General features: G+C 46.4%; 1 protein-coding gene across 1 annotated transcript; it reads right to left on the bottom strand.

The window, feature by feature from the left end:
• Nucleotides 1–1067: 1067 nt before the first annotated feature.
• Nucleotides 1068–5398, bottom strand: LOC147737782 (uncharacterized). Its single transcript, XM_086935332.1, has 2 exons — nt 4159–5398; nt 1068–1090 (listed from the first exon to the last, which is right to left on the bottom strand). Exons 1-2 carry the CDS (start codon nt 5396–5398, stop codon nt 1068–1070), a joined length of 1263 nt encoding a protein of 420 aa, XP_086791458.1.
• Between the last annotated feature and the right edge of the window lie 19763 nt (nt 5399–25161).

The following is a 25161-nucleotide window of genomic DNA, read 5'->3' as shown; positions in this document are numbered from 1 at the left end:
CAAACATAAAAAAAACCTCAAATCATTACTTCTAATTAATCGTTTTTTATTATATTCATTTTGTATCATAACTAAACTAACAAAAATGCTTCTCACACTTCTTTATTATAACATTTCAGCATACTGCAGACTTCTGCACAACACAGCTTAAAAACAAACACAAACTCAATAGCTCTGCCTTTACACTTATTAGTTCCCAAAGGCAAGACCTATTGGCTATGCCAATGCTTGTTTTGTTTATTTCAGCAGCATTACTTCTAGTGTGTCTTCTAGTGTCACTTTTTGTCACTATTAAATTAGCTTCACACATTCCCTTTATTGCTGTATTTTGAGACTCTTCACAGCCTGGATCCAGAGCACAAGAAACCATGGGGCTGCTGCAGGAGCCTTGCTGGCACTGGAGGGGGCGTGGCCAGCCACAAACATTTGCATACCCAGAAGCCTCTGCGGCAAACTCCCGATTCATTACTACAGGCGACACAGGCGTCTGTTTAATAGGAGAAGGAGCGCGGGTAGCTGTGCACACAGAGGCATTCATGAGAGCGACTGACACGTCACCGGTGTAAAGTCACCCTACTAGTAGTAAGTTAAATTTTTTATCTTGATTGCGCGAACAAATTTCTGGTGCATGTTTTAAATGAACTCCTTCACGCTGTTCACGCGCACTACGAGGGGCCATGAGAAGCGGAGCTTTTCATCAATTTTTTGAGGATTTCTCAATGAGAATGAAAAATTGTCTAGCATTCGCAACAAAGAATTTTCAATTCTATTAAGGACATGGAGGCGAGGATTATGCTTCTCTTATCTTTACTGACCAAACAGCAGCCAATAAACAAATTTAAACTTGCATAACCCCGGAAGGACAACCCCCTCCATAAGTCTGCACCAATCACAGTCCAGTCCAGTACAATAACAGTCTATGTAAAACCGGAACCTTCCTCTTTCTTTGCGATGTCTTCCGCAGTCCAACCAAGACTGGAGCCCAACGTGGCAACTATCCCATCCTCTTGTCCGAAGGGGAAAATCGCTCCGCAGCTGAGACCCAGTTCAGTCCGCAGGAGTCGTACTCAGGTCTGTTTGTTCTGATCACCTGAAACAAGAAAATATGTCATAACGGCTATTCCAACTTCAAGGAATACAACAAGCCATAACATTATTCGGGTGGGCAAAATACATTACATCTGCAAATCGATATACCAAGTACATTACTGGCAACTCGGGTGGGATAATCCTCGCCTCCGTGTCCTTAATAGAATTGAAAATTCTTTGTCGCGAATGCTAGACAATTTTTCATTCTATGTCAGTCCACGGAGGCTCTGATTATGCTAGTTTAAAGTCTCTCCACCACCACCGAGGCTACATCAACAATAGGTTTATGATAAAACGTTTTAAAAGTAGATTCAGATGACCAATCAGCCGCAGTCATGATGTCTTGAAGCTGAGACCCGGCACCAAAGGATTTTGAGGCCATAGCCCCTCTAACAGAATGAGCTCCAAATTTGGAGGAATCAATGCCCGCCAGGCTCAACAACCAGGAGGCCCACCTGGCCAGAGTAGCATTGGTGACTGGGTGGAAAGGTCTCTGTAGAGAAATCAATAACTGACCAAAATCATTCCTAAATTCTCTAGTACAGTCCTCATATACCTTCAGACATTTTACTACACACAATTTACTGTGGTGAGGAAAAGCAGGATAAGAAATACATTTTGAATGTGTTTTAGTACGTTTTGAAATCGTGAAGGAAACTCCCGTAGGGGTAAATACTCTACCTGCTAAATCCAGTGCTCGAATGTCCGAGAATCTTCTGCAGGAGATCAAGCATAGCAAAATCGTAAGCTTCGCTGAGAGCTGTTTCCTAGACAGACCCTCGTTCGCCGGCCACGCCGATAAAAAACGTAGGACAACAGAAACGTCCCAAAGCTCTGTATACTTAGGCTGAGGAGGTTTCACCATCCGGATCCCCCTGACTACCTTACACACCAGTGGATGTTCCCCGACAGGTCTGCCATCCACATGCGGATGCCCCGCCGAAATGGCCGATCGGAAAGTGTTCACCGACCTGTACGCCAAGCCTGACCGAGTCAAATCAGACAAAAAATTCGCAATCACAGAGACATGCGATCCCACCGGATCTCCCTGTCGCTCGTTACACCAACCAACCCATCGTCTCCAAGCCGACTCATAACGCTTGTGGGTGGAAGGCGCCCATGCCTGTGACAAGAAGAAGAGAGTGTCCTGAGAAACTCCTGGCACTTGCCAGCGTCTCCTGAAAGTCTCCACGCCATGAGAGACAACTGATCCAGAAGGACCAGCGGATGTTGAAGGCCCACAGGGTCTGTCAGCAGGTCTGGGAACGATGAGATTCGCACCGGAGGTGCGCATGCAAGGCTCATCGTGACCGGAAACCACGCTTGGGTTTTCCAACATGGAGAGATCAAGATCACCTCTGCCTTCTGTCTCCGAATCTGAGCCAGAACCCTCGGGATCATGATGAACGGGGGGAAGGCATACAGAATGCCCGTCGTCCATGATTGAAGAAAGGCGTCCGAGCTGATCGCCAACGGATCCGGACGCCAACTGAAAAACTGGGGCAACTGTCGGTTGAGTCGCGAGGCAAACAGATCTATTAAACACGGACCCCACAAGCGGTCCAAGGCCCTGAAAATCTTGGGGTGCAGCCTCCAATCGCTGGCATCCCTCAAATAACGCGAGTTCCAATCCGCTGTCACATTGACAGACCCCGGAATGTACTCCGCCGTTACTGATATCTGATGGGCCAGGCAATAGTGCCAAAATTCCTTGGCAATCTCCGCTAGGAGACGAGATCTGGTGCCCCCGAGGCGATTTATGTACCGTACCGCGGACACATTGTCCATGCGTAGTAGAATACAACACGAGACCTTCTGAGGGGATAGAGTCCGCACCGCAAAAGAACCCACCAGCCGCTCCAGACAATTGATGTGGAGATTCAATTCTTCGTGGGACCATTGGCCCCCGGTCTCCACCGAGCCGCAACGGGCTCCCCAGCCCCATCGGCTCGCATCCGACTCTATCACAACCTCTGAGGTGGCCGCAAAAATGGCTCTGCCGTTCCAGGCTTCCAAATGTTCCAACCACCAGTTCATCTCCGTACGCGCGTCCGTCGATAACACTACCTGTTGGGCGTAAGTCACGCCCTTGCGAAGGTGTAAAGCCTTCAAGCGTTGCATCGTTCTGTAGTGCAAGGGACCCGGGAAGATCGCTTGGATGGAGGAGGCCAAAAGCCCCACCAGGCGAGCCAAGGTCCTCAAGGAAATTGTCAGAGAGACAAGTGCTTTCCTCAACTCCTTCTTGTTTGCCACCCTCTTCTTGAGTGGTAGGAGCAACTGGGCTTTCACAGAGTCGACCTGGAATCCCAGAAATTCCATAATCTGTGCAGGTACCAGAATGGACTTCTGCAAGTTCAAAAGGAAACCCAGGTCCTGAAGGAGGTGAACCATCCACGACAAGTGGAGCGAAACAATCTCCGGAGAGCATCCCAAAATCAGGATGTCGTCGAGGTAGATGATCAACCTTACGCCTCTCTCCCTCAGACACTGAACTATCGGTTTCATCAGTTTGGTGAAACACCAGGGAGCGGACGAGAGGCCAAAGGGCATGGCGGCAAACTCGAACCATGTGTTGCGCCACTGAAATTGAAGAAACCGCCGATGCGGTGGAAAAATGGGCACCGTTAGGTAAGCGTCCTTCAAATCCAGACGTACCATCCAATCTTGTTCTAACAGGATGTCTCGCAGTAGGTGTATGCCCTCCATTTTGAAGTGTCGATACACCACCCATGCGTTGAAATCCCTGAGGTTTAAAACTAACCGAAAGCCCTGGTCCTTCTTTGGGACTACGAAGATTGTGCTTGCAAAGCCGTGCTCGTGCGGCAAAGTTTCCACAATAGCCCCTTTCCTGAGCAAAGCCCGCACTTCTGCGTCTATGAAATTCTGTTCTTGAAGGGAAAAATGTAGTGGCGCGGGCGCTTGTCGCTGCGCGGGGGATGCATAAAACTCTATGTGATACCCTTGGACGGATTGTAACACCCAGGGATCTGTTGTCAGATCTTGCCACCTGTGGATAAACAAGGCCAACCTGCCCCACACCATGTGTTCCGTCGCACAAAGAATGCGTACCTGAGTAGGAGTTGTCTCCCGAGTTATTATGCTGTCCTCTGTAGCTTCCTTTCTGTCCTCTGCCACGACCTCCTCGATTACGGGAGGGGTAGAAGTTGGGGCGTTGGTAGCCTCTGCCTCTCTGCTCACCTCCGCGTGAGGTCTGATTGAAACCTCGGCCGGACCCTCGACCTCGCTGGCGTCCGGCCCTGTCAAAAACACCAGTGTGAAGCACCCTCTTAATCGTGGTTTGCGCCTTGTCCAGCGCGGAAAAGGTGGCAACGTACTTGCCCATTTCTTTAACAAACTTGTCTCCGAAGAGCATGCCGTTAGCCAGAGAACCAGGTTCGTTGGAGGCCATCTCCGCCAATTGGGAGTCTATACGCATAAGAAAAGAGCGTCTCCGCTCCGTAGACGGCGCCACATTAGCGTTTCCCAGAAAGCACATCGCGCGTTGGGCCCATTCCATGACGTCAGACGTGTCCAGAGGCACGCCCTGTTCCTTAGCCTTGACAGCAGCCTCCAGAATCTTAGTGAGGGGTCCAGATACGTCCAGTAACTTGTCCTGGCACCCCCGCCAAGCCCTATCCAGTCCTTTTTTGGGGTCTTTAGCAAACTTCCTCATGAATGCTGTCATGGTAGGGTCAAGGTCCGGGGCATCCGCCACCATCCCCGTCACCGACGGTCTTGGACATTCCGACCTCAGAGTGGCTCGAACCCCACTATCGAAGCCTTGGCGCAAGTTGTTGGTAACATAATGCGCAACCTCGGCACAAGGCACCCACTCCGTGGACCTAGGGTGAATTATATTATTGGGGTCAAATAGCAGGTTCCTAGGGACCTGACTATCATCGGCCTTGAAAGCCGTGTGTTTAGTTTTCTGAGACTTCTTCTTAGAAACAAAAGACTCCGCCTCCGAGTCTGAAGTATCTGGCGGTGTCGAGGAGGAATCCCCCGAGGTCTGATAAGCCATAGAGCCATGGTCCCTCATCACTGACCTGGCCATCTGCGCTATCTTATGCTCTTGGGACTGGTCAGAAGTACCCCCTTTACGTGAGGATTTAAACTTCCTCTTGCCCGCTGGATGATGGGACTTGGTAAAAGGTTTTAACGCCTTAATCAGGGCTTTACTAACAGAGCTCTGGTCGTGGGTAGCCAGAGCCTCACCCAAATTCTCCTCCAGCTGTTCTTCCTCAGGCTCATACTGTTCATACTCATTAAATTCGACCCACTGGTCGCCCTCCTCGGCGTAATACGCCATATGCAAGAGAAAAAGGAGGTGAGGAGGAGATTAATAGGGGGGGAGTAGCCCAGGGGTGTCGCCTCTACACACACACAATGCAACCCCAGTTGCCAATACACACCAGAGGCAGGTCGATATAAGGTGGAAGGAGACCCCTTGTATAATCTAAAGAACTCCCCTCGAGCAAAGCTCTGCTCCGGACACGCTCCGGTCAGCGTTACAATGAGACCAGGGATTTATGCAGCCAACAACGCGCCAAACGCGAGGAGCCGGTAACTCAAAACGAAACTCGGCTCCTCGCGCATGCGCGGTACAACTGGGGCACACACTCGACTGCTCCCTGTGCGCGGCGAAGCCGCGTCTGTCTCCTCCTGCTCCACCGCCCCCTAACGCGCTCAGGCACTCAGCGCACGCCGCAGGACGGCGGACCGGGACTGAAAAACCCGACGCCGAGAATAAAAAACGCTCGCAAGGCGCAAGACAGAAAGCGCAATCGCGCTACAAGCAGTCGAGCACTCGCTCATACACGTTCACCATAAACACGAAAAACCACACCATAAACCCTCATTCATAAGCAAAATAAGGGAAAGGCACTTAACTCGCTGCTGCAGCAGCAAAGAAAGAGGAAGGTTCCGGTTTTACATAGACTGTTATTGTACTGGACTGGACTGTGATTGGTGCAGACTTATGGAGGAGGTTGTCCTTCCGGGGTTATGCAAGTTTAAAGTTGTTTATTGGCTGCTGTTTGGTCAGTAAAGATAAGAGAAGCATAATCAGAGCCTCCGTGGACTGACATAGAATCTCCGTGCTTTGGTAAAATGTGAGTTTGCTGGGACGATTGGGCCTCCTCGGCCGCTGGAGAGAGGTGGATCCCGCAGGCGCCATCGGAAGGCGTCACATGGTCACGTGACGCAGTACGAGGCGCCTCCGCGAAGAAGTGGGAGGTGCAACGCTCCCTCCTGTCGCTAGAGGTCAAGCTGCTCAAGAGAAAGAATCAGCGCATCATTCCTAATCTGCATACCCACAATTCTGTGCGCGCCTCATAATGCTGCTTTACTTTCATATAAATGCAGGGCTCTTTATGGCATTGAAAACGATAAAGAGCGGACATTTAAGAACGAAGAGGCCAGAGTATCAGCCCTCTAGTGGGAAGGCAGGAACCGTAGTTAGGCACACTACTTTACCAAGGGAAGTTAATGGGTAATTTGCTTCATTTCAATAAAGTTAGTTAGTGGTATGATGCGTTAGTTCCGTGCAGTGGGGTAGACCGGCTGCCTGCTCGGGATGCCTGGAAAGGATGTGGACCGGCCAGCACCTGAGGAGCCCTGTAACCCGGTCCATGTACATGAATACGATGATCCACAGCGAAGCCACCCACTGGAAAGGGGACCAGGAGTGGTATGTTTGTGATACAGGAAAATTATGGGAATCTCTACAACCAGTCTTGCAGCCTAATTCATGAAGCTGAATTCGGCTCGCAAAAGGGCCAGATTCTGAGAATCTGGCCCTTTGCGAGTGAGATTTTTGCATTTGGGATTTATCCTCCCAAATGCAAAAATCGGTAATAGCGTTTTCGCAATTTTGTGATGGATTACATTTAAGGAATCTCTATTTGAGATTCCTTAAATGCAATTCATCATCCATTTAAAAATTGAGAAATCGCAAATTCGGGCCGCTACTTACCGCGAGGTCAAACATCGTGGTAAATAGCGATAACTCAGAAAAATGCTTTTAAAAGCATTTTTCTGAGTTGCATGTTGCACACACACATGTCCTTTGGACATGTGTGTGCGCAACCCCAGTTCATATTGGCATTTAAGGGGTGCTACAGGGTGTCCTTTGGACACCCCTGGCACCCTTTTAATCGCTATCCTATTTGCAATTAGCTAATTGCTAATCGCAAATAAGGAATACTCCCCATTCATTCCTACGGGCCTTTTGGCCCATAGGAATGAATCGGGAGTTATTCCTTATTTGCGATTAGCAATTTGCTAATCGCAAATAAGGAATTAGTAGGAATCGCATTTTTTTTGCATATTCCTACACGAATCCCGTTTTGCGAGTCCTTAATAGCGATTCGCTATGAATCGCTATTAGGGGCTCGCAAAACGGGAGTATGATGAATCAGGCTGTTGGTCCAGAGTTTCCTCGATCACGGAACACAGATCTTTCTAAACAGGAGCATCGAAAAATCCCGCTAGCTGTCCATACAACTATATCACTCTTTCATGCCATCTGTTTTTAGCATGTTTCTTTCTAGGACTTCAATCAATGGGTTGCTTGGAAGAGGCTCCATGTTTGTGTTTTCGCCAGAACAGTTTCAAAGACTTCTTAAAATAAACCCAGACTGGAAATCTTACAGGCTTCTTGATTTAGGAGATGAAGAAGTTACGAAAGTCATGAGCCCTCATTTCGAAGAAATCTACGTAACAGAGATGTCGCAAACTATGATATGGCAACTTCAGGAAAAAAAAGTACAGGGTACTTGAAATAGACGAATGGCAGAACACAGGATTCCAATATGAATCTTCTCGATCGCTGCGATCGACCTGTGACTTTATTGAAAGAAATCCCAAATGTACTGGAGCCAACTAGGGGCCGAGGCATTCTTGCACTGGCTCTTCCCTTTCACCCATATGTGGAAAATGATCTACCGCAAGCTGGAGACAGAACACCACCCACATGTGAGGCACCTGAAACAGCAGAGGATGAAGATGCGGATGAAGCAGTGCTCTCATTCACTTGCACGTGGGTCATCTCCAAATTCAAGTGGAAAGTGGGAGGGGAGCAAACATGTCACCATTTCAAAGGCCAAAATAAAGATGTGTTTCCTCTTAGTGTGGCTGAAGGACATTGTTTTATACGGAATATTCAAACCCAAGAATCATCATTTTTATCAGCTCGCACCCCGACAGTGCAGACTGCGCTCCCGACAAGAGTGGACATATTTTTTATACTTAACCGCACTATAGATCGTAACCAAACAGAATCAATACAGTTGATACAGTGTGACCGATTGCTTTTTCTTTCTTTTTTTTATTTATTATGAAAAACAAGTGAAGACTGGCACTTACTTCAAAGCATTGTTGAATATATAGCGTTTTGGCAAATGTTCTTCCATGTTACAAAGTAGTATTTCTGATCTTCATTCTCAAGCACATGTTTTTAATTATGCCAAAAAATGTTTTGGAGACAAGAAAAAATATTGTATCCATTTAGGAATGTTTGGGAGCGGCCGCCTCGCAATTCACTGGACAATAAAAACAACAACAGAAAAGTGGGTAAAAGGGATGGAAATCAATTGACCCGCTCCAAGTCTGCTGGAAAGCGTATTTCAGAGATCAGGGGACAGATTTACAATAACTGCTCGATCCCTTTACATTCGCAGGGGTGCGCCAGTTATTGTGCGCCACGGCTTCGCCACCATGAATGCGCCGCCACGGGGCAAAAACGGCACAGATGCGTCTGTGCCGTAAACGCGGCTCATTGCTGGAGTTGCGTCGCAAGCGTGACGCAGCGCCAGCAATGCTCTGGGGGCCCTGTCTGTCCAATGCTGCGTCAATCCTTGCACCTGCTTCAAGCAGGCGCAGGGTTTAGATGCAGCATGGACGTAAAAGTGACTCAGTATTTCACTCAGCCACTTTTAGGAGGCGTTCCTGCACCACAACGCCCCCCCCCTGCCCCGGAACGCCTCCTTCTGGCGCAGGGCTTTACAATGTGACGCATCTCCCAGATGCGTCACGTTGTAAATACCCAGCACCATGGTGCATCTTTTGCGCCGCCGCCGTGTCACAAAAGTGACGCAGCGGCGGCGTAAAAGAGGAGCAAGGGGCTTGTAAATTTGCCCCTTACTCTACAAGGTGGAAATTTAACTTTTTTTGTATAAATGAGGAGGCATATAATCAAGGGCTTATCGCCAAGCTAGCAGCCAAAGTAGCGTGCTAACATCCGATATCACCAATTTCCCTGCAATAGCAATCGCAAAAAGCATCGCCACAGATGAAAACCGTCAAATTGCTAATGAGATGCAGAGTAGGCGTTCCCGTGCAAAAAGACGTGACAACACCACTTCTTAACATTCTCAACGACCAGCCATATCCGCCATAAGAACGCAAAACATGTGATAAGGCGCGATAGCAGCAGGAATTTAACATCTGCTCTGACCTGGTGTAATGTCAGACGACAACCTGAACAAGACAGGGAGCGAGAAAGAGAGAGAAAGAGGGAGAGAGAGAAAGAGAGGGAGAGGGAGGGAGAGAGAGAGAGAGAGAAAGAGAAAGAGGGAGAGAGGGAGAAAGAAAGAGAGGGAGAGAGAGAAAGAGAGGGAGAGGGAGAGAGAGAGAGAGAGAAAAAGAAAGAGCGAGAGAGGGAGAGAAAGAGGGAGAGAGAGAAAGAAAAAGAGGGAGAGAGGAAGAGAGGGAGAGAGAGAAAGAGAGGGAGAGGGAGAGAGAGAGAATGAGAAAGAGGGAGAGAGAAATAGAGGAAGAGAGAGAAAGAGGGAGAGAGAGAAAGAGAGGGAGAGAGAGAAAGAGAGGGAGAGGGAGAGAGAGAGAGAGAGAAAGAGGGAGAGAGAAAGAGAGGAAGAGAGAGAAAGAGGGAGAGAGAGAAAGAGAGGGAGAGAGAGCCAACACTGAGGACCCAGGCGTCACTGCTCACCTGCTACCACCGGTGCGTGTCCAACCACGTGCCGGTTTAGACTGCAGTCCACCAGGTCCCTTATCTGAAGCAGAGTCCACAGTCATGAATGGCAGAGTCCATACAGTTGTACACGCCATCATCGATTGCCCGCCCCTGCGCACACTGGCTGCTGCACCCCAGCCCCTCCCACCGCCCAGCGATAATTGCACGCCCTTGCGCATCTAGGCCTCACTGCTCACCTTCCGACACCGGCGGGTGTCCAAGAGGGCCCACCACGCGCCGGTGCAAGCTTCAAGCCTGAGGCCCGTGCCCATGCCAGCCTCAGCATCATGCACACCGCACCACAGGCCACCAGGTCACACACTTGAGTCTGGGTCTTGATTTCGCAATGGCAGAGATCATATCAGTGCACACGGCATCATCGCAGGCTGCACAGCTGCTCAGCCCTTTAGGTCCCACTACCTCTGTTTGCCCTAGAGGCCTTGCCACATGGCAGTAGACCCGCACTGCCTGCTGACTCAGGCCTACACTGCAGTCCAGCAGGGCTCACCAAATCCTTACCAGTCCAGACCGCCAGGATGGGGTATCATCGCAGGATGCACACCCGCTTAGCTCTTTAGGTGCCCCTACCTCAGTGCACTGAAAGTCACCATCTTGAAGCGGTGTGCCTGTGCCAGCTGCAGTGTATCCAGTGCCACCAAGTCTGTGCCCCACAAGTCATGGACCCTTTATGATTGAGCCTCGTAGTGCGGACACCATCATGTCACCTCCGGCACTAGGGAATGTGATGTGGTAGGGCCCTAGTCCCTCATGCATAAATAATAACCACACGGATACGCCCAGATAGAGAGTGGAAATGGTGTCCAGCACGTGTGCCCTGCCCTTTGAATTGGCAGGGCCACATGTCCTGTGAAGCATGTCCCGGATGGGTGTTGGGTGGGTGTATACCAGCCATGAGGGAGTGGCTGTGACATGCTGACAACTAGACCTGTGATCAGCAGATCACTACAGGGAAGACCTGGGACATGAAGCGTTGTTGCCACGCCTGTGAGCGTAAGAGGAGTGGGCTGGCCTGGCGTATGCCAGTCCAACGCAAGAGTGTGGACAATGACCCCGGGGCTCTGGAAGTGCTTACATCCAGGGCTGAACAAGGAAGTAATAAATGCGTGTATCTCTGTTTTAGTGTCGCGCCACCCGGACCGCAATTGGCAATGTATCTCCCTGTGACCCAAGTCCCACAACATGAGCAACATGGACGTAAGGGGGAACCAATGACCCTACATCATCCGTACTTCCACACGTGAAAGATCATAGACAGGACACATCTGTGTGAATATGAATGTTTAATGCACATTCAGTGGAGTGTTGCTGCTGAAGCAGTACAGGGCGATGCAAACCCCACTTTACATTTTTGGCCCGTGGAGGGCCAGCCAGAGTCATTTAGGGAATGTCAAGTTCATCAGAAGAGAAAGAGTACAGTCCGCAGTCTGAATGCTGTGTCATTGGTGATCAAACAGAAAATGGCAGTCCATGTCAAAGGTCCACGTTGAGTGTTGCAGAGTGTATCGGGGGACAGTGGAAGGTGATGATGACGAGGGCAGAACCAAGCACAATCCAGCCATATGGCGGAGATGAATGCTACTGCGTCCTGCTTACCACGAAGGCAGATTCATCCGCATCTTCATCCTCTGCTGTTTCAGGTGCCTCACATGTGGGTGGTGTTCTGTCTCCAGCACTGGGTGGCAGTGATACCTCAGGGGCTGGAGGTGGAATGTCTGCCACGCTGTGTGGCACAGACACTTCAGGGGGCGGAGATGTGGATGTAGTCGTAGCAGCAGCATATATCATCGCAAGGCCTTGTGGCAGCAATGTCATGAGGAGGGTATTTAGCGCAATGAGGATCCCAGATACCTCTCGCTGGTGTGCAGCCATGGCAGCCGCTCTTTCCCCCTGCATCCGCTTCAGGGTCTCCATTATGCTCCGCATGTGTGCCAACTCCCGGTTGACATCGCTAGACCCACTCTGACTAGACAGTTGTTCTTGTCTCTGAGTGAGGACTCCAGCGATGTCAGCCATGGATCATTGGAGGACATGGAGCGGACTGGGGGTGTCCCTTAGGGACTGTGAGTGGTCCCTGATGGGACTTAGATACCCACGTATGGTATCTAGTTTGGCTGTCATGCGGTCGAACCCCGCCTGCACCTGTTTAGCCAGTTTCTCCTGGTACCCCAATACACGGCGTTGGAAGGCCAGGTGTTCTTCGTGGGGGTCCTGGGAGGCAGCTGTGGTAGTGCCTGTTGTGTGGTCTGTGCAGGGGGTGGGGTCTCATAGATGCAGCTGGGCTGCCCTGCTCCTGGAGGTGTGGTGTGGAGGCTGTCAATGAACTCTTGGATGGCGTCTGTGTCGAAGGGTTGGTGGTCCTCTTCATCATCAGAGAAGAGAGGTTCTGCCTGCTCTGCAGAGGTGTTGGTTTGCCCTCTGCAATGTGAAGGGGAGATGTAGTTTAACATTGTGTTCACATGTATGTTGATGCATGGTGATGTGCTCTGCATGTTATGTGTTTGTGCTGCATTTTGGGATAGTCACCCCTGCAGCTCTGATTTTGCTGCCCCTTATACTTTTCATGCGGTGTGCCTTTCACTTCTCTGCTTATACAGTGCTGATATGTTGCACACTTGGGTACATTGGTCTCTTGTTGGGAGTTGGGGTCTGGGGCATGGTTTGTCTGCAGATGTGCTATACTTAGTTGTGCATTTGTGCCATTGTGCCCATCTCTAACGTCCCCCCAGTCTCTGGTTGTTACTCATCCTGGTGCTGTTGTGTCAGGTCATGTTGAGCGGTGTCCGGTCCCCCAACTCCTGCCACCGTCTCCCCACTGATGACGGTGGACACCATTTCCTCCATCTCGTCCAGCTCCTCCTGTGGCGTTGGACTCCCAACTCCAGTCTGCATTGCTGCCTTCTGGTTGTTAGCGAGTTTCTGCTGGGTTTTGCGCTTCACATTCTTCCAGCGCCTCTTAACCTCTTCCATTGTCCTCTTCAGCACTCCGACTGCATTCACCTTGTCCACGATGGACTGCCATATTACATTTTTTGTTGCCAATGACGCAGTGGAGGTGACAAACAGTTGTTGATGGTGTTCTACCACCTCCGTTATCAGGATCCTGTTTGCCTGCGGACTGAACTGCGTCTTCCTCTTCTTCTTGTCCTTGGCCTTCCCTGACCTCAAGGTCCCAGGCTGGTCCTCCGGGGGGCTTGTGGGGTTCTGGTTTTCCTCTGTATTTGCTCCGGCTACCTCCATTGTGCTTCGCTGATGTTTTGCTTTTGTTTGTATGTTTTTTTCTACTTTTATAGTGATTTTTCCCACCTGCCGTGTGTGACTTGCAGGCCCGGTGAAGATTATTGCTGATTTATTTAGCAAGGAGGGCGCAATGAAAAGGGACGCATCGCTGTTTTCACGCAGTGATGCGTCACTTTCCAAAAATGAGGCCCCCTGTACATTTGAAGGAACAGTTTGCACAAAATGTATCTTATTGTGGTAGGCGGGTGGATTGGTAGGGCAAATGATCTTGACAGTAGGGGAGATGTGGCCGCCACTATGGCTCAGCAATCCTTGCTGCTGACTCAGGGAGCTGTAATCCATCCGTGTAACTTTTTCATTAGTAGATTCACACACTGAGCTCTGGAGATTCAGGAGTGATCCACCGACTGCCAGTGGCTAGGATTTTCTGGATTAAAATGAACAAAAACTAATGTCAGATATTACACCTTTAGATAACAGAAGCGCTTCCGACGCCATTATTAAATGCTGTTCAGGGCTTAGTATGTCAATTAGGGATGGACTGAACTGGGACGCCAATGGCACAGAACTGGATGGTGTCTTGGGCCCCAACTGTGCCACATATCACTTTGAAAAATGCATTTTTGTGCATTTTCAATACATGTGCAAATTACCATCAACTTGAAGTTGAAGGTAATCAGCGTTTTCTAAATGCACAGTTCGCATTTACGCTACGTGCATCGGCATCAGGGAATGACCAATTGCAAAGTCCAGAATGCATTCGCCATATAGGTAATTTAAGAAAAATTGCAATTACCTAATTTGCAAATACAAAGCCTTTCATGCTTCAGAAAAGTCCTTTTTGCCTCCGCGAGGGCAAAGATGCTTGATGCATGTGGCTCTTGATCTTCTAAAGCTATAACTCTGGGGTTTGACATGTGTGATTTCCGACAGGCCCTTTGAGAGTGTTTTAAGTAGCATCAAAGGTAATTATCCACAACATGATGTTCGGAAAAGCAGTAAACTGAATGTTTTCATATGTGCTTGAAGTGAAATTCCCAAAACACACAGAAAATAACAAGAGACAAAAAGGGGTTCCAAATCCCCAAATAGCAAAGAAGCTTTGGGGATTTGTGGCTAGGTTAACAATAAAACACTTTAAAATATAAGCTCTTCGTAAGGAAGAAAGAAAGGAAAGAGGATAAAGGCATTCAAGCAGCATGCTCGGGGCTGCTCGATCCAGAGGCAATACTCCATGGGAGTTAACTTGACCCTACCAGGTAGGTCGCTCCCCCTCCGCACAGCACTGCCTGTGTGTCCCTGCCCCAGCCGCCACTGCTGATGAAGGTTGAGGCCCTCCTCAACCCGCAGGCTACCACCTGTGCCTCATTCCTGGTGGCCAGTGGTAGGCCATAGGTTTGTTCATCTCTGCTATTTTTCCGCTATTTATTGTATTGTATTTACTGTATTGCCTTTATTATCATTTTTTTGTGTGCCTGTGACTGCTGTTCTCTTCCTTCCCCTGCTGCCGGTACTTGATCTGCACTTCTCCTTCAAAAACCAAATCAATGATGATAATGATTCTGAGTAAGATGTCAATACTGGCTTAAGATCTAAATCCACCTTTCTCCCACCCACACATGCGGTACCCCCACAGGTAGCCACATTTGAGCAGGCGGTGAAAGATGACATCGAAAAGATCTGGACTTCTCCGAAGAGTGGTTATAGCAACCTTTCAGGAGTAGAAAAACAAGCATTAAGAGCCCTCACACAAGATCCCTCGATAGTCATAAAACCCGCTGACAAGGGTGGTTCCATCGTGATACAGGCTGTAGATACCTATAGGACGGAATGCTTAGGACAACTGAGCAACACTAGATCTTATCGACCACTGGCGACTGATCCTACCACCAGATTGTCGAACGAGATCAAGACTCTGGTGGAAGAGGATTTGGCAGAAGGCTGGATAACTCCCTTAGAATCACAATTTCTACAGACACAACAGCCCACCATGCCTTATTTTTACACCTTGCCGAAGGTGCATAAGCCCCAAAGGCCACCGCCTGGGAGGCCGATCATTTCTGGCCAGGGATCACTACTTGAGCCACTCTCTGCTTTTGTAGATCATTTCTTAAGACCCATAGTACACACTATGCCCACGTACCTGAAAGATACCACGGACGTATTGAGAGCAATTCCAACTATAGAATACCATCAGGAGACAGACTATCTGGTCTCTATGGATGTCGAATCCTTATACACCTCAATCCCCCAGGATGAGACCTTGGATACCATCAGGTCCATCCTGGAAGGGCGAGATTTCGACTCTATCACTCCGGTCCCCTTTATAATGGCCCTAGCAACCATTGCCATGAAAGACAATTACTTCAGGTTTGAAGACACAATCTACCTCCAAACCTCGGGCACTAGCATGGGGAGCATTTTTGCTCCTTCCCTGGCTAACCTGTACGTTCACAAGTTCGAACAGTCATCTGTGTTAACAACATCTAACCCCTTTTTCATATCTATAGTAGGTGGAAGCGCTACATAGATGATGTGCTGGTGGTATGGAGAGGTGACCTGGACTTAGTCCTACGCTTCCATGAGTGGTTGAACTCTCAGAACAGATTCCTGCGGTTCACCATTGAGATAAGCCAAGAGAGGATTTAATTCCTGGATCTCTCCATTCATGTCACCCCAACTGGCCTGGAAAGTGAACTCTTCCGCAAACCCATGGCAAGGAACTCGCTTCTATTGTACGAGAGCCAGCACCCTAAATCTCTGTGTGACAACTTATCGTTTGGTCAGTTTCTCCGCCTAAGGCGAAACTGCTCCACCCTGGAGACCTTCTCACACCACGCAGCTAATTTGTCAGACCAACTGGTAGAGAGACACAACCCCAAGAAACTTATCAAGCGCTCTCTCAAGCATGCTACGAATAATAACCGGGAGGCACTTTTAGAGCCCTGGATTGCAAAGCCCCCCTTGGACCGTCTGACATTTGTAAGCACATTTAACAGCAGGTCCAATTGTGTCCAGAATACCATCAGACGACATTGGCATATCTTGAACTGTACCAATGAGAAAATCGAATATCCTCTATTCGCTTTTAAACGTTCAAGCAACCTACGTGACCAACTAGTACATACGCGCCCCAAAGAGTCACCTAAAAGAGAGATTGGGATACTATGGACCTTCCAGCAGTTACCGGACATCACCCATGTGGGGCTTGCTCGGTCTGTCCTCAGACACGTAAGACAACCAGTATCGATATTGGTGCCACCCGGCCATGGGAGCTAAGACACTTCACTAATTGTAAGAGTACCAACCTTATCTATCAACTGACTTGCCCATGCAATGAAAGGTACATCGGAATGACCACAAGAAAGGTCCGCGCTCGGATGCTGGAACACAAAAGCACCTTTCGGTGTAAGAAAAGTCTCTCCAAATTAACTAAACATTTCATACATACTGTTCTTGAAAAACCTTTCATTCCCACCCACGTAAGTGATATATCAAGATTTTTGTTCATTAAGGAACAAAAATGGGTTTACAAACTACATACAGACACTCGAGGGCTGAATGATGAGATTCCTTGGTTTAGCCTTCAGTAGTTCCATCTCTATAAGGAAACCATTGCTGTTGACTTCTGTCTGAACTAAATTTACAATGCACAGAGGTATCTGGTCAACCTGCAGCAGATATAAGTTGGATCTTGTACATAGCTTTGGGCCCCTACATAAAAACGGGTTACATATATACCTATCACCGTTTGACTGCCCACTTTTGTAGCTGGATACACAACCAGCAGTGTCTCCTTTTTCTGTATGGATGATTTACCCGACAGATGATCAAATTGTGCTGCTACTTTCTTGACTAGGTACTACTGGCGACTTTACTACATTTACCTTATTATACTTCGTTGTATCTGGTAGCTGGGGGACCATGCATCTGTTGGGCGTGACCACTCGCGCTCACCTCAGTTGCCTTCTGTTCCTTATGTGATTTGTGGTTGACAGTTTGTCTGCTGTACTTTTAGAACTACTTTTTTCATTGAAGTGATGTCACTTTGTAGTTCTTCAAATTTCTATACAAGAGCCATGATTTTTAATATTATAATGTCAAGAATTGTTGGGGTACACTTGTTGTATTCATTGAGTTTTGTGTAACTTTCAAAAAGAATCCTAGCCTTGAGACCCGCGCTACGTTGTGCCCCCTCGTTCTGCGCCCCGCGACCTACGGAACTACAGACGTCAATGTTATGACGTCATTTTGTAGTCCCGCTAGTATCGCGAGAGGACGCGTCTCTCTGCTAGCCCGAGCTACCGGCTCGGTTTAGTTGTTCCCTTTTCTTTTGCGCTAAGGAATTGCAACTCGGAATGCATGGGCAATATCTATGGCGTCTCCAGGTAGGGTTGCTCAGCCTAATATACTGTTCGTTTTACAACTATAAAACGAGGCGTTTTCTTCGATGAGTAACCTATACTGATTGGCTACATATGGATGCTTTGGACCAGTCTTAAAGGCTGTACCTGTCCTGTTCGTTGCCTCCCCCTGACTCAGTGCCGGCCGGAGGCAACGACGGACAGGTAAGCCACTTGTATGGTCAGTCCCTTTGTTTTCTAATAAGTGGTTTTTAAAACATTTTGCAAGCAGGTTAACCTCTCAAGGGTGTATTTAAAGGGGTTCCACTGCTGGACATTCATTATAAAGGGCTATTTTACCTCAAATCTAACTATGGCCTGTTGAACTCAGCACCACATCATAGCTGCTATATTGGAGGTGAAGTGGTCTGTGCCTTGGAGTATTGATCCTTGGGTACTGGACTATGATAGGTAGTGAGGTCTGGGAGTAAGCTGCATGATAAACCTGTGCCATGTATATATAAGGCAGAGCAGGATAGACTTATATATTCTCTCTGCTGTATTTAAGATCAGGTTGTTTTACTTCTGCAGAGCGGGGTCTCACATGTCCTGAGCCAGGTCCAGGAGAGGTGAGGTCTGTTCCCCGGGCAATCTGGGTGAGTAGATAATGTCCTTACAGTGTAATATTTTGGACATGCGATCTCTTACAATTAATCCTTACAGCGGGGTCACTGTGTGTTTTTTCTACTGTAGATGTAACTTATACACCAGGTGTCACTGAGGAGAGTTAACAGACGTCGAAAATATATCCTTTGCTGTTATAGAATGATACTCCCGATTGTTTTTTGACATTTTTGCTTTGGCACATTATTTGCATTATATGCAGTAGCATTACTTTTGAGAACAGAGGCCCTGAAGAAAGCCTTTGTCCCTTTTTTCCCATTAGGCTGAAACATGTTGGCCCCTTTGCGGATATTTGGTTAAATTGCTATGATATTGCGCTGTTCTTGTTTTTAACAGGAAGAGACCTTCCCTATTAAAAATTTCCTCTCTAGGCTCTCTATCCTATTTTAATTCACCACTCTTTATTTCACCGTTCTGAAAAGCACTTTTCTATTCAAATAGCTAGGGTAGATCTTACTTGTTACAAGGTGTCATCTCAGCGATAAACCTACTGGGCTCCCCTACGAGACCGGCGATCGCTTTCTCACGCCGGGAGAAGTGGATGTTATATTTCCCGGTGTTCGTCTTGTTTCCTGGTGAGAAACTAGACCGCGAATGTGATTCGAAGATGGCCACTCGTATTGGAATACGACGGCGGCCATCTTTGAATTTTCGGGCTGAATATCCGATCATAATAAATATGAGGAGATTGATCCTTTATACACATAGGGGTTATAAAGCTAATTTACCTATGTAGGTACACTTCCTGATATTTTTACATAGTTTGGGTGGCAAAAACGGATAGTATCGTTATTGCCAGCTTAGGTAACCATTAACTTAAATTCAAGCATCACTAACCTTAGTGTATTAGATGGATATATTTATGGTAATTATTAGACTTATTGTGCTTTTGTTATGCAATAAGCGCTACTCATTACTAGGGATAAGGTAGTTCTAATTTTAGGGGTTATGTTGATTATCAACCAAGTTGATATTATACTGACAGGTTATTTATAAATCAGTATAGGGGGTTCAAAGATCAGGTTGAAAAAGGACTGAAAGAGACCTATCACTAAATATTCTTTTACCAAGGGATGGATCATTATAAATAAAAGGAACTTACGGAACGATCGGAAGCTCTGTGTTTTTAACACATGAAGGTCTTAATCTCTCTTCCATGGGTATTTTTACAGGATGGATACTATTAATAGTGAACATAGTTTTTAGGTTTGTACCCTTATCTTGCCAGTAGGCCCCATGGGATGCTATCATTTAGGCCTTGGGTATCTGTTTTCAGCTTGTACACCCAGCGTTGTTCTTTGTTCAGGAGGCGCTGTTCCAAGTTGTCCTGTCCGTACAGTCTTTCAAGAATTACCCATTTCATATCGTTGGGCGTATGGTTACATTCAATGAAGTGGGATGTCATTTTTGTTGTAATTCTCTTCCGTCTGATATTGCTTCTGTGTTCAACTATCCTAGTACTTGCCTTTCTTGTTGTCATTCCTATGTAATGCAGTTGACAGTTGCAGGTAATCATATATACTACTCCAGAAGTATTACAGTTAGTAAAGTCCTTCAGTTCCCAAGTCATATTGTTATTGAATGTTATTCTTTTTGTGGCTTTTGTCAAATGACAGACACTACAATCCCCATATGGGTAATGTCCTGTGGGTACTGTACTGATTGTTCTTTGTTTAGGATTTTTGTTTACTTCTTGTGGACGGGTGTGGACTAGATGGTCTTTCAGATTTTTCGTTCTTTTATGGCTGAACATTGGTTTTGGTGTGTCCAGACTTCCACAGTTCAGAGTGCGCCAGTGTTTTCTGACAATATTTGTTACCATGTTGGAGGCAATGTTGTAAGTAGTAATACAAATAGGTCTCTTTTCACAGTTCTCCTTCGTGATCTTTGGCTCCAATAGTGCTTCCCTATTGTTATTAGCAGCTCGTTTTTTTGCTTTCTTCACCAAATGTGCTGGATAATGTCTATCCAGTAGTTTTTTCGTCAGGTCACTCGCTTGTTGGTTGAAATCCTCTTTGGAACTACAATTTCGTCTCAGTCTCAAATACTGGCCAAAGGGTAAGTTCTCTTTTAAATGTCTCGGATGAAAACTATCGAACACTAACAGGCAATTTCTTGCAGTTGGTTTAAAGTGCATCGTAGTGCTGAGAGACAATCCGTTGACCATGATGTTTAAATCCAGAAACACTAATTCTGACCTACTCATGGTGTGAGTAAATTTAAGAAAAGGGTCTTGTTGGTTTAGCCAAACCAAGAATACTTGTGCCTCTATCTCCGTACCTTCCCAGATGAGAAGGACATCATCGATATACCTTTTCCAAAGGCTCACATGGTGTTTGTGAGGATTTGAGGCGTTGAGAATTTTCCATTTTTCCAGGTGGTGAACGTATAACCCCGCTACGCTCGGCGCAAAGGTACTTCCCATGCTCGTACCATGGGACTGTCGGAATAGGGTGTCTTCGAAACGAAAAAAGTTTTCCGTTAAGGCCAGGCGGCAACATTCTAAAACGACATGGCGTGGTGTCTGATACTCCCACTCTGCTTCAAATAGAACATCTTCCAGTATCTGTAAGGTGTCGGCATGGGGTAAGCTAGTATAAAGACTTTCCACGTCTAAACCAATCAGAATATTCTTTTTCGGGTCAAATGGTAAGTCTCTCAAAACTGTCAGGACCGATTTTGTGTCCTGTAGATAGGTCTCAGTGGCTTGAATCAGTGGTCTTAAGAAAGCATCGGCATACTTGGATAGGGGTTCTAATATTGATCCTATGCCCGATACTATCGGTCTGCCAGGTGGATGTGTTATGGATTTATGGATTTTAGGTGTCGTGTAAAAATAAGGGGTTATTGGGTTTTTGGTTTCCCAAAAATCTGCCTCTTTTTTCGTTAGCCAGTTATTGGCGGTAGCTTCTTCTGTTAGATAGGCTATCTCCCTTCTGAGACGATTGGTAGGGTCTTCTGTAATTTTTACATAGTTCCTTTGATCCGCTAGTAGGTCAAGACAGACTTGCCGATAGGTGGATGTATTCTGCAGCACTATCGCTCCACCCTTATCAGCAGGCTTTATTGTAATTTCCTTTTGGGATGACAGTTTCTTCAGAGCTTCGTGTTCTACTTTGCTCAAGTTATGGAAAACTTTGATGGTTTTGGGGTCAATTTCTGAAATTTCCTTCATCACAGCCTTTTCGAATGTTAAGACTTCCACTGGGAGGTTGGCACTTGGAGGGGTAAACGTAGACTTTTTATGTAGACCAGTGTCAGTGCTGGGCAGATTGGTTGAGAGTTTGTTGTCAAAGAAAACTTGTAGTTTAATCTTTCTTATGAATTCATTCATCTCTTGGGCTAAGAGGAACTTATCCATAGTAGGGGTGGGGACAAAACCTAGCCCCTTTTCCAAAACCTTTTTCTCAATATCTGTAATCTCGATATCTGATAGATTGACTACTAAGCTGGTGGTTTGCTCGTTGTCGGTTGGTCTACTGGTCCCATGCTCCTGGTATGGCTTCTGGACGTTTCTATTGGTTGGGCCCATTGGACCTGTTGGGTTCTTCTTGTCTTTCCTCTTTGTTGGCCCCTGCCTCTTGCTAAAAAAGGCTGCTGTTGTTGTTGGTCTTGTCTTTGTGGATTGCCCCAAAAATTCTGAGCTTGATGAGGATATTGAGGGGGGAAATTTTGTGGTCCATAAAAGAATTGGTGAGGTGGTGGTGGGCCATAAGGAGGCGGGCCAAAATACCCTTGCCAGTTCGGATTGTATCCGCCTCTGTTTCTAAAGTATCCTCCTCTTGAGCGTCTAGTTTTGTTACGACCATAATTTTCACTATTGTTGGAGTTATCTGATCCTGTATCAGAATTGTCTGAATCCGTGTTGTATCCTGGATTTCTATTCGGAGGGATATAGTCATCTTTTGTATAAGGATACATTTTCTCCCGTGAGAAATTCTTCAAATCTTTTTTGAATTTAATGGTTTTTGTATCTTTCAGACTTATCTCAAAGTCAGCCATTTGTTTATTTAGTTCATCCAATCGTTTTTTTAGGTCGGTAACATCCTGGAAGGTTTTTAATTGTACTTCAATTTTTATGGCTTCCACTTTCATCTCCTCTCCTAATCTTGCTGCAGTTTTTATTATTAGGACCAGCCAGTCTCTGGTGCAGTGCCAGGAGATTAGTGACCAATCAATCGTGTTTGACCTCAAATATTGTGCCATCATTACACCGTGTATCAGAGTTTTTACTTGATTCCTCTTAAGTTCAGTTAGTTCATCCCAGACTTGATTAAAGCTGTCTGAATCCCTATGTATATTGTCTGGGAAAGATTTCCCAGACAATATACATAGGGTGTAATGATGGCACAATATTTGAGGTCAAACACGGCACCAAGGGGCCTAATAGTAAGGAATGAGCCCTTTATTTTCCAACAGGACAAACAATTTAAAATTGGGCATTTTTGTTTCTTGTTTTGGAGTGGCACTCACAGGGCTGGACCCTGCTGTAGTCCTGAAGAAGAGCTGTGGGGTACAGCTCGAAACTAGTTGACACGCTTACTAGACACTGTGTTCCATAATAGAGCCAGTTTCCCTAGTAAATCACCCCATTTTTAATATATCCACTAGGGGCCGGAATAAAGGTAGTTTAACCCACTAGTAGGATATTTTTAATTCCTTCACTCCACTTCATTTTCCCCTGTCTCTCACATTACACGACACATAGTCTTCAGATAAAAGTGCTCCTTCGCAATCGCGATTGTCGCAGCACGCCTCAACCCGCAGCTGGGTTGAGAAGCCCCAATGATGAAGCATGTCACCGTGAGGAAACTCCGGTGAGTGAGGGGACTATAAAGAAAAAGTTTTCTTTCCTTTCCTGTTTCTGAAACAGACCTTAAGGTGTCGTGTTCCAGAAGTTAGCCAGGTTCTTTGGATCTGAATTTTTCAGATCTTTTTTTGAATAGAGTAAACCGGAGCAATGAAATTCTGACATTTCAATTTCACTTATAATTGGTGATCATAACTAGCTCACTCTCAATAACTCACTCGCTAACTCTCTCACTCTCACTAACTAAATCTCACTCTGTCTCTCACTAACTCAATAACTCTCTCTCACTAACTCAATAACTCTCTCTCACTAACTAACTCACTCGCTAACTCTCTCACTCTCACTAACTCTCTCACTCTCTCTCACTAACTCAAAAACTCTTTCTCACTAAGTCACTGGCTAACTCTCTCACTCTCACTAACTAAATCTCACTCTCTCTCACTAACTCAATAACTCTCTTTCACTAACTAACTCACTCGCTAACTCTCTCACTCTCTCTCTCACTAACTCAATAACTCTTTCTCACTAAGTCACTCGCTAACTCTCTCACTCTCACTAACTAAATCTCACTCTCTCTCACTAACTCAATAACTCTCTCTCATTAAGTCACTCGCTAACTCTCTCACTCTCACTAACTCTCTCACTAATTGTATCACTCTTACTAACTCTCTCAATTTCTCACTATCTCTCACTAATTAACTCACTAAATCTATCACTCTCACTAACTAAATCTCACTCTGTCTCTCACTAACTCAATAACTCTCTCTCACTAACTCAATAACTCTCTCTCACTAACTAACTCACTCGCTAACTCTCTCACTCTCACTAACTCTCTCACTCTCTCTCACTAACTCAAAAACTCTTTCTCACTAAGTCACTGGCTAACTCTCTCACTCTCACTAACTAAATCTCACTCTCTCTCACTAACTCAATAACTCTCTTTCACTAACTAACTCACTCGCTAACTCTCTCACTCTCTCTCTCACTAACTCAATAACTCTTTCTCACTAAGTCACTCGCTAACTCTCTCACTCTCACTAACTAAATCTCACTCTCTCTCACTAACTCAATAACTCTCTCTCATTAAGTCACTCGCTAACTCTCTCACTCTCACTAACTCTCTCACTAATTGTATCACTCTTACTAACTCTCTCAATTTCTCACTATCTCTCACTAATTAACTCACTAAATCTATCACTCTCACTAACTAAGTAACCTTCACTCTCCTGTTATTTATACCCACCCCTTTCACAATAAACACCATAAAAAGCAACGATTAGAACAGGCAGATACAAGTTGCCAGCATTCAAACATATGATAAACCTCAAATCATTACTTCTAATTATTAGTTTTTTATCATCTTCATTTTGTATCATAACTAAACTAACAAAAATGCTTCTCACACTTCTTTATTATAACATTTCAGCATACTGCAGACTTCTGCACAACACAGCTTAAAAACAAACACAAACTCAATATCTCTGCCTTAACACTTATTAGTTCCCAAAGGCAAGACCCATTGGCTATGCCAATGCTTGTTTTGTTTATTTCAGCAGCATTACTTCTAGTGGGTCTTCTAGTGTCACTTTTTGTCACTAATAAATTAGCTTCACACATTCCCTTTATTGCTGGATTTTGAGACTCTTCTCAGCCTGCATCAAAAGCACAAGTCACCAAGGGGTTGCTGCAGGAACCTTGCTGGCACTGGAGGGGGCGTGCCTAAGCACCATCATTTGCATACCCAGAAGCCTCTGTGGCAAACTCCCGATTCATTACTACAGGCGACAAAGGCGTCTGTTTAATAGGAGAAGGAGCTCCTGTACCTGTGCACACAGAGGCATTCATGGGAGCGACTGACACGTCACCGGTGTAAAGTCACCCTACTAGTAGTAAGTTATATTTTTTATCGTGATTGCGCGAACATTTATCTACTGCATATTGTATTCAAATTGCGTTTTCGCTGTTCACGTGCACTTCGAGGGGCCGTGAGAGGCGAAGCTTTCATC

The sequence above is a fragment of the Lissotriton vulgaris genome, chromosome 1_1 (genome assembly GCF_964263255.1).
Source record: "Lissotriton vulgaris chromosome 1_1, aLisVul1.2, whole genome shotgun sequence".
Lineage (NCBI taxonomy): Eukaryota > Metazoa > Chordata > Amphibia > Caudata > Salamandridae > Lissotriton > Lissotriton vulgaris.
Note: the sequence above shows the minus strand (reverse complement) of the source record. Positions and strands in the feature narration are given on the sequence as shown.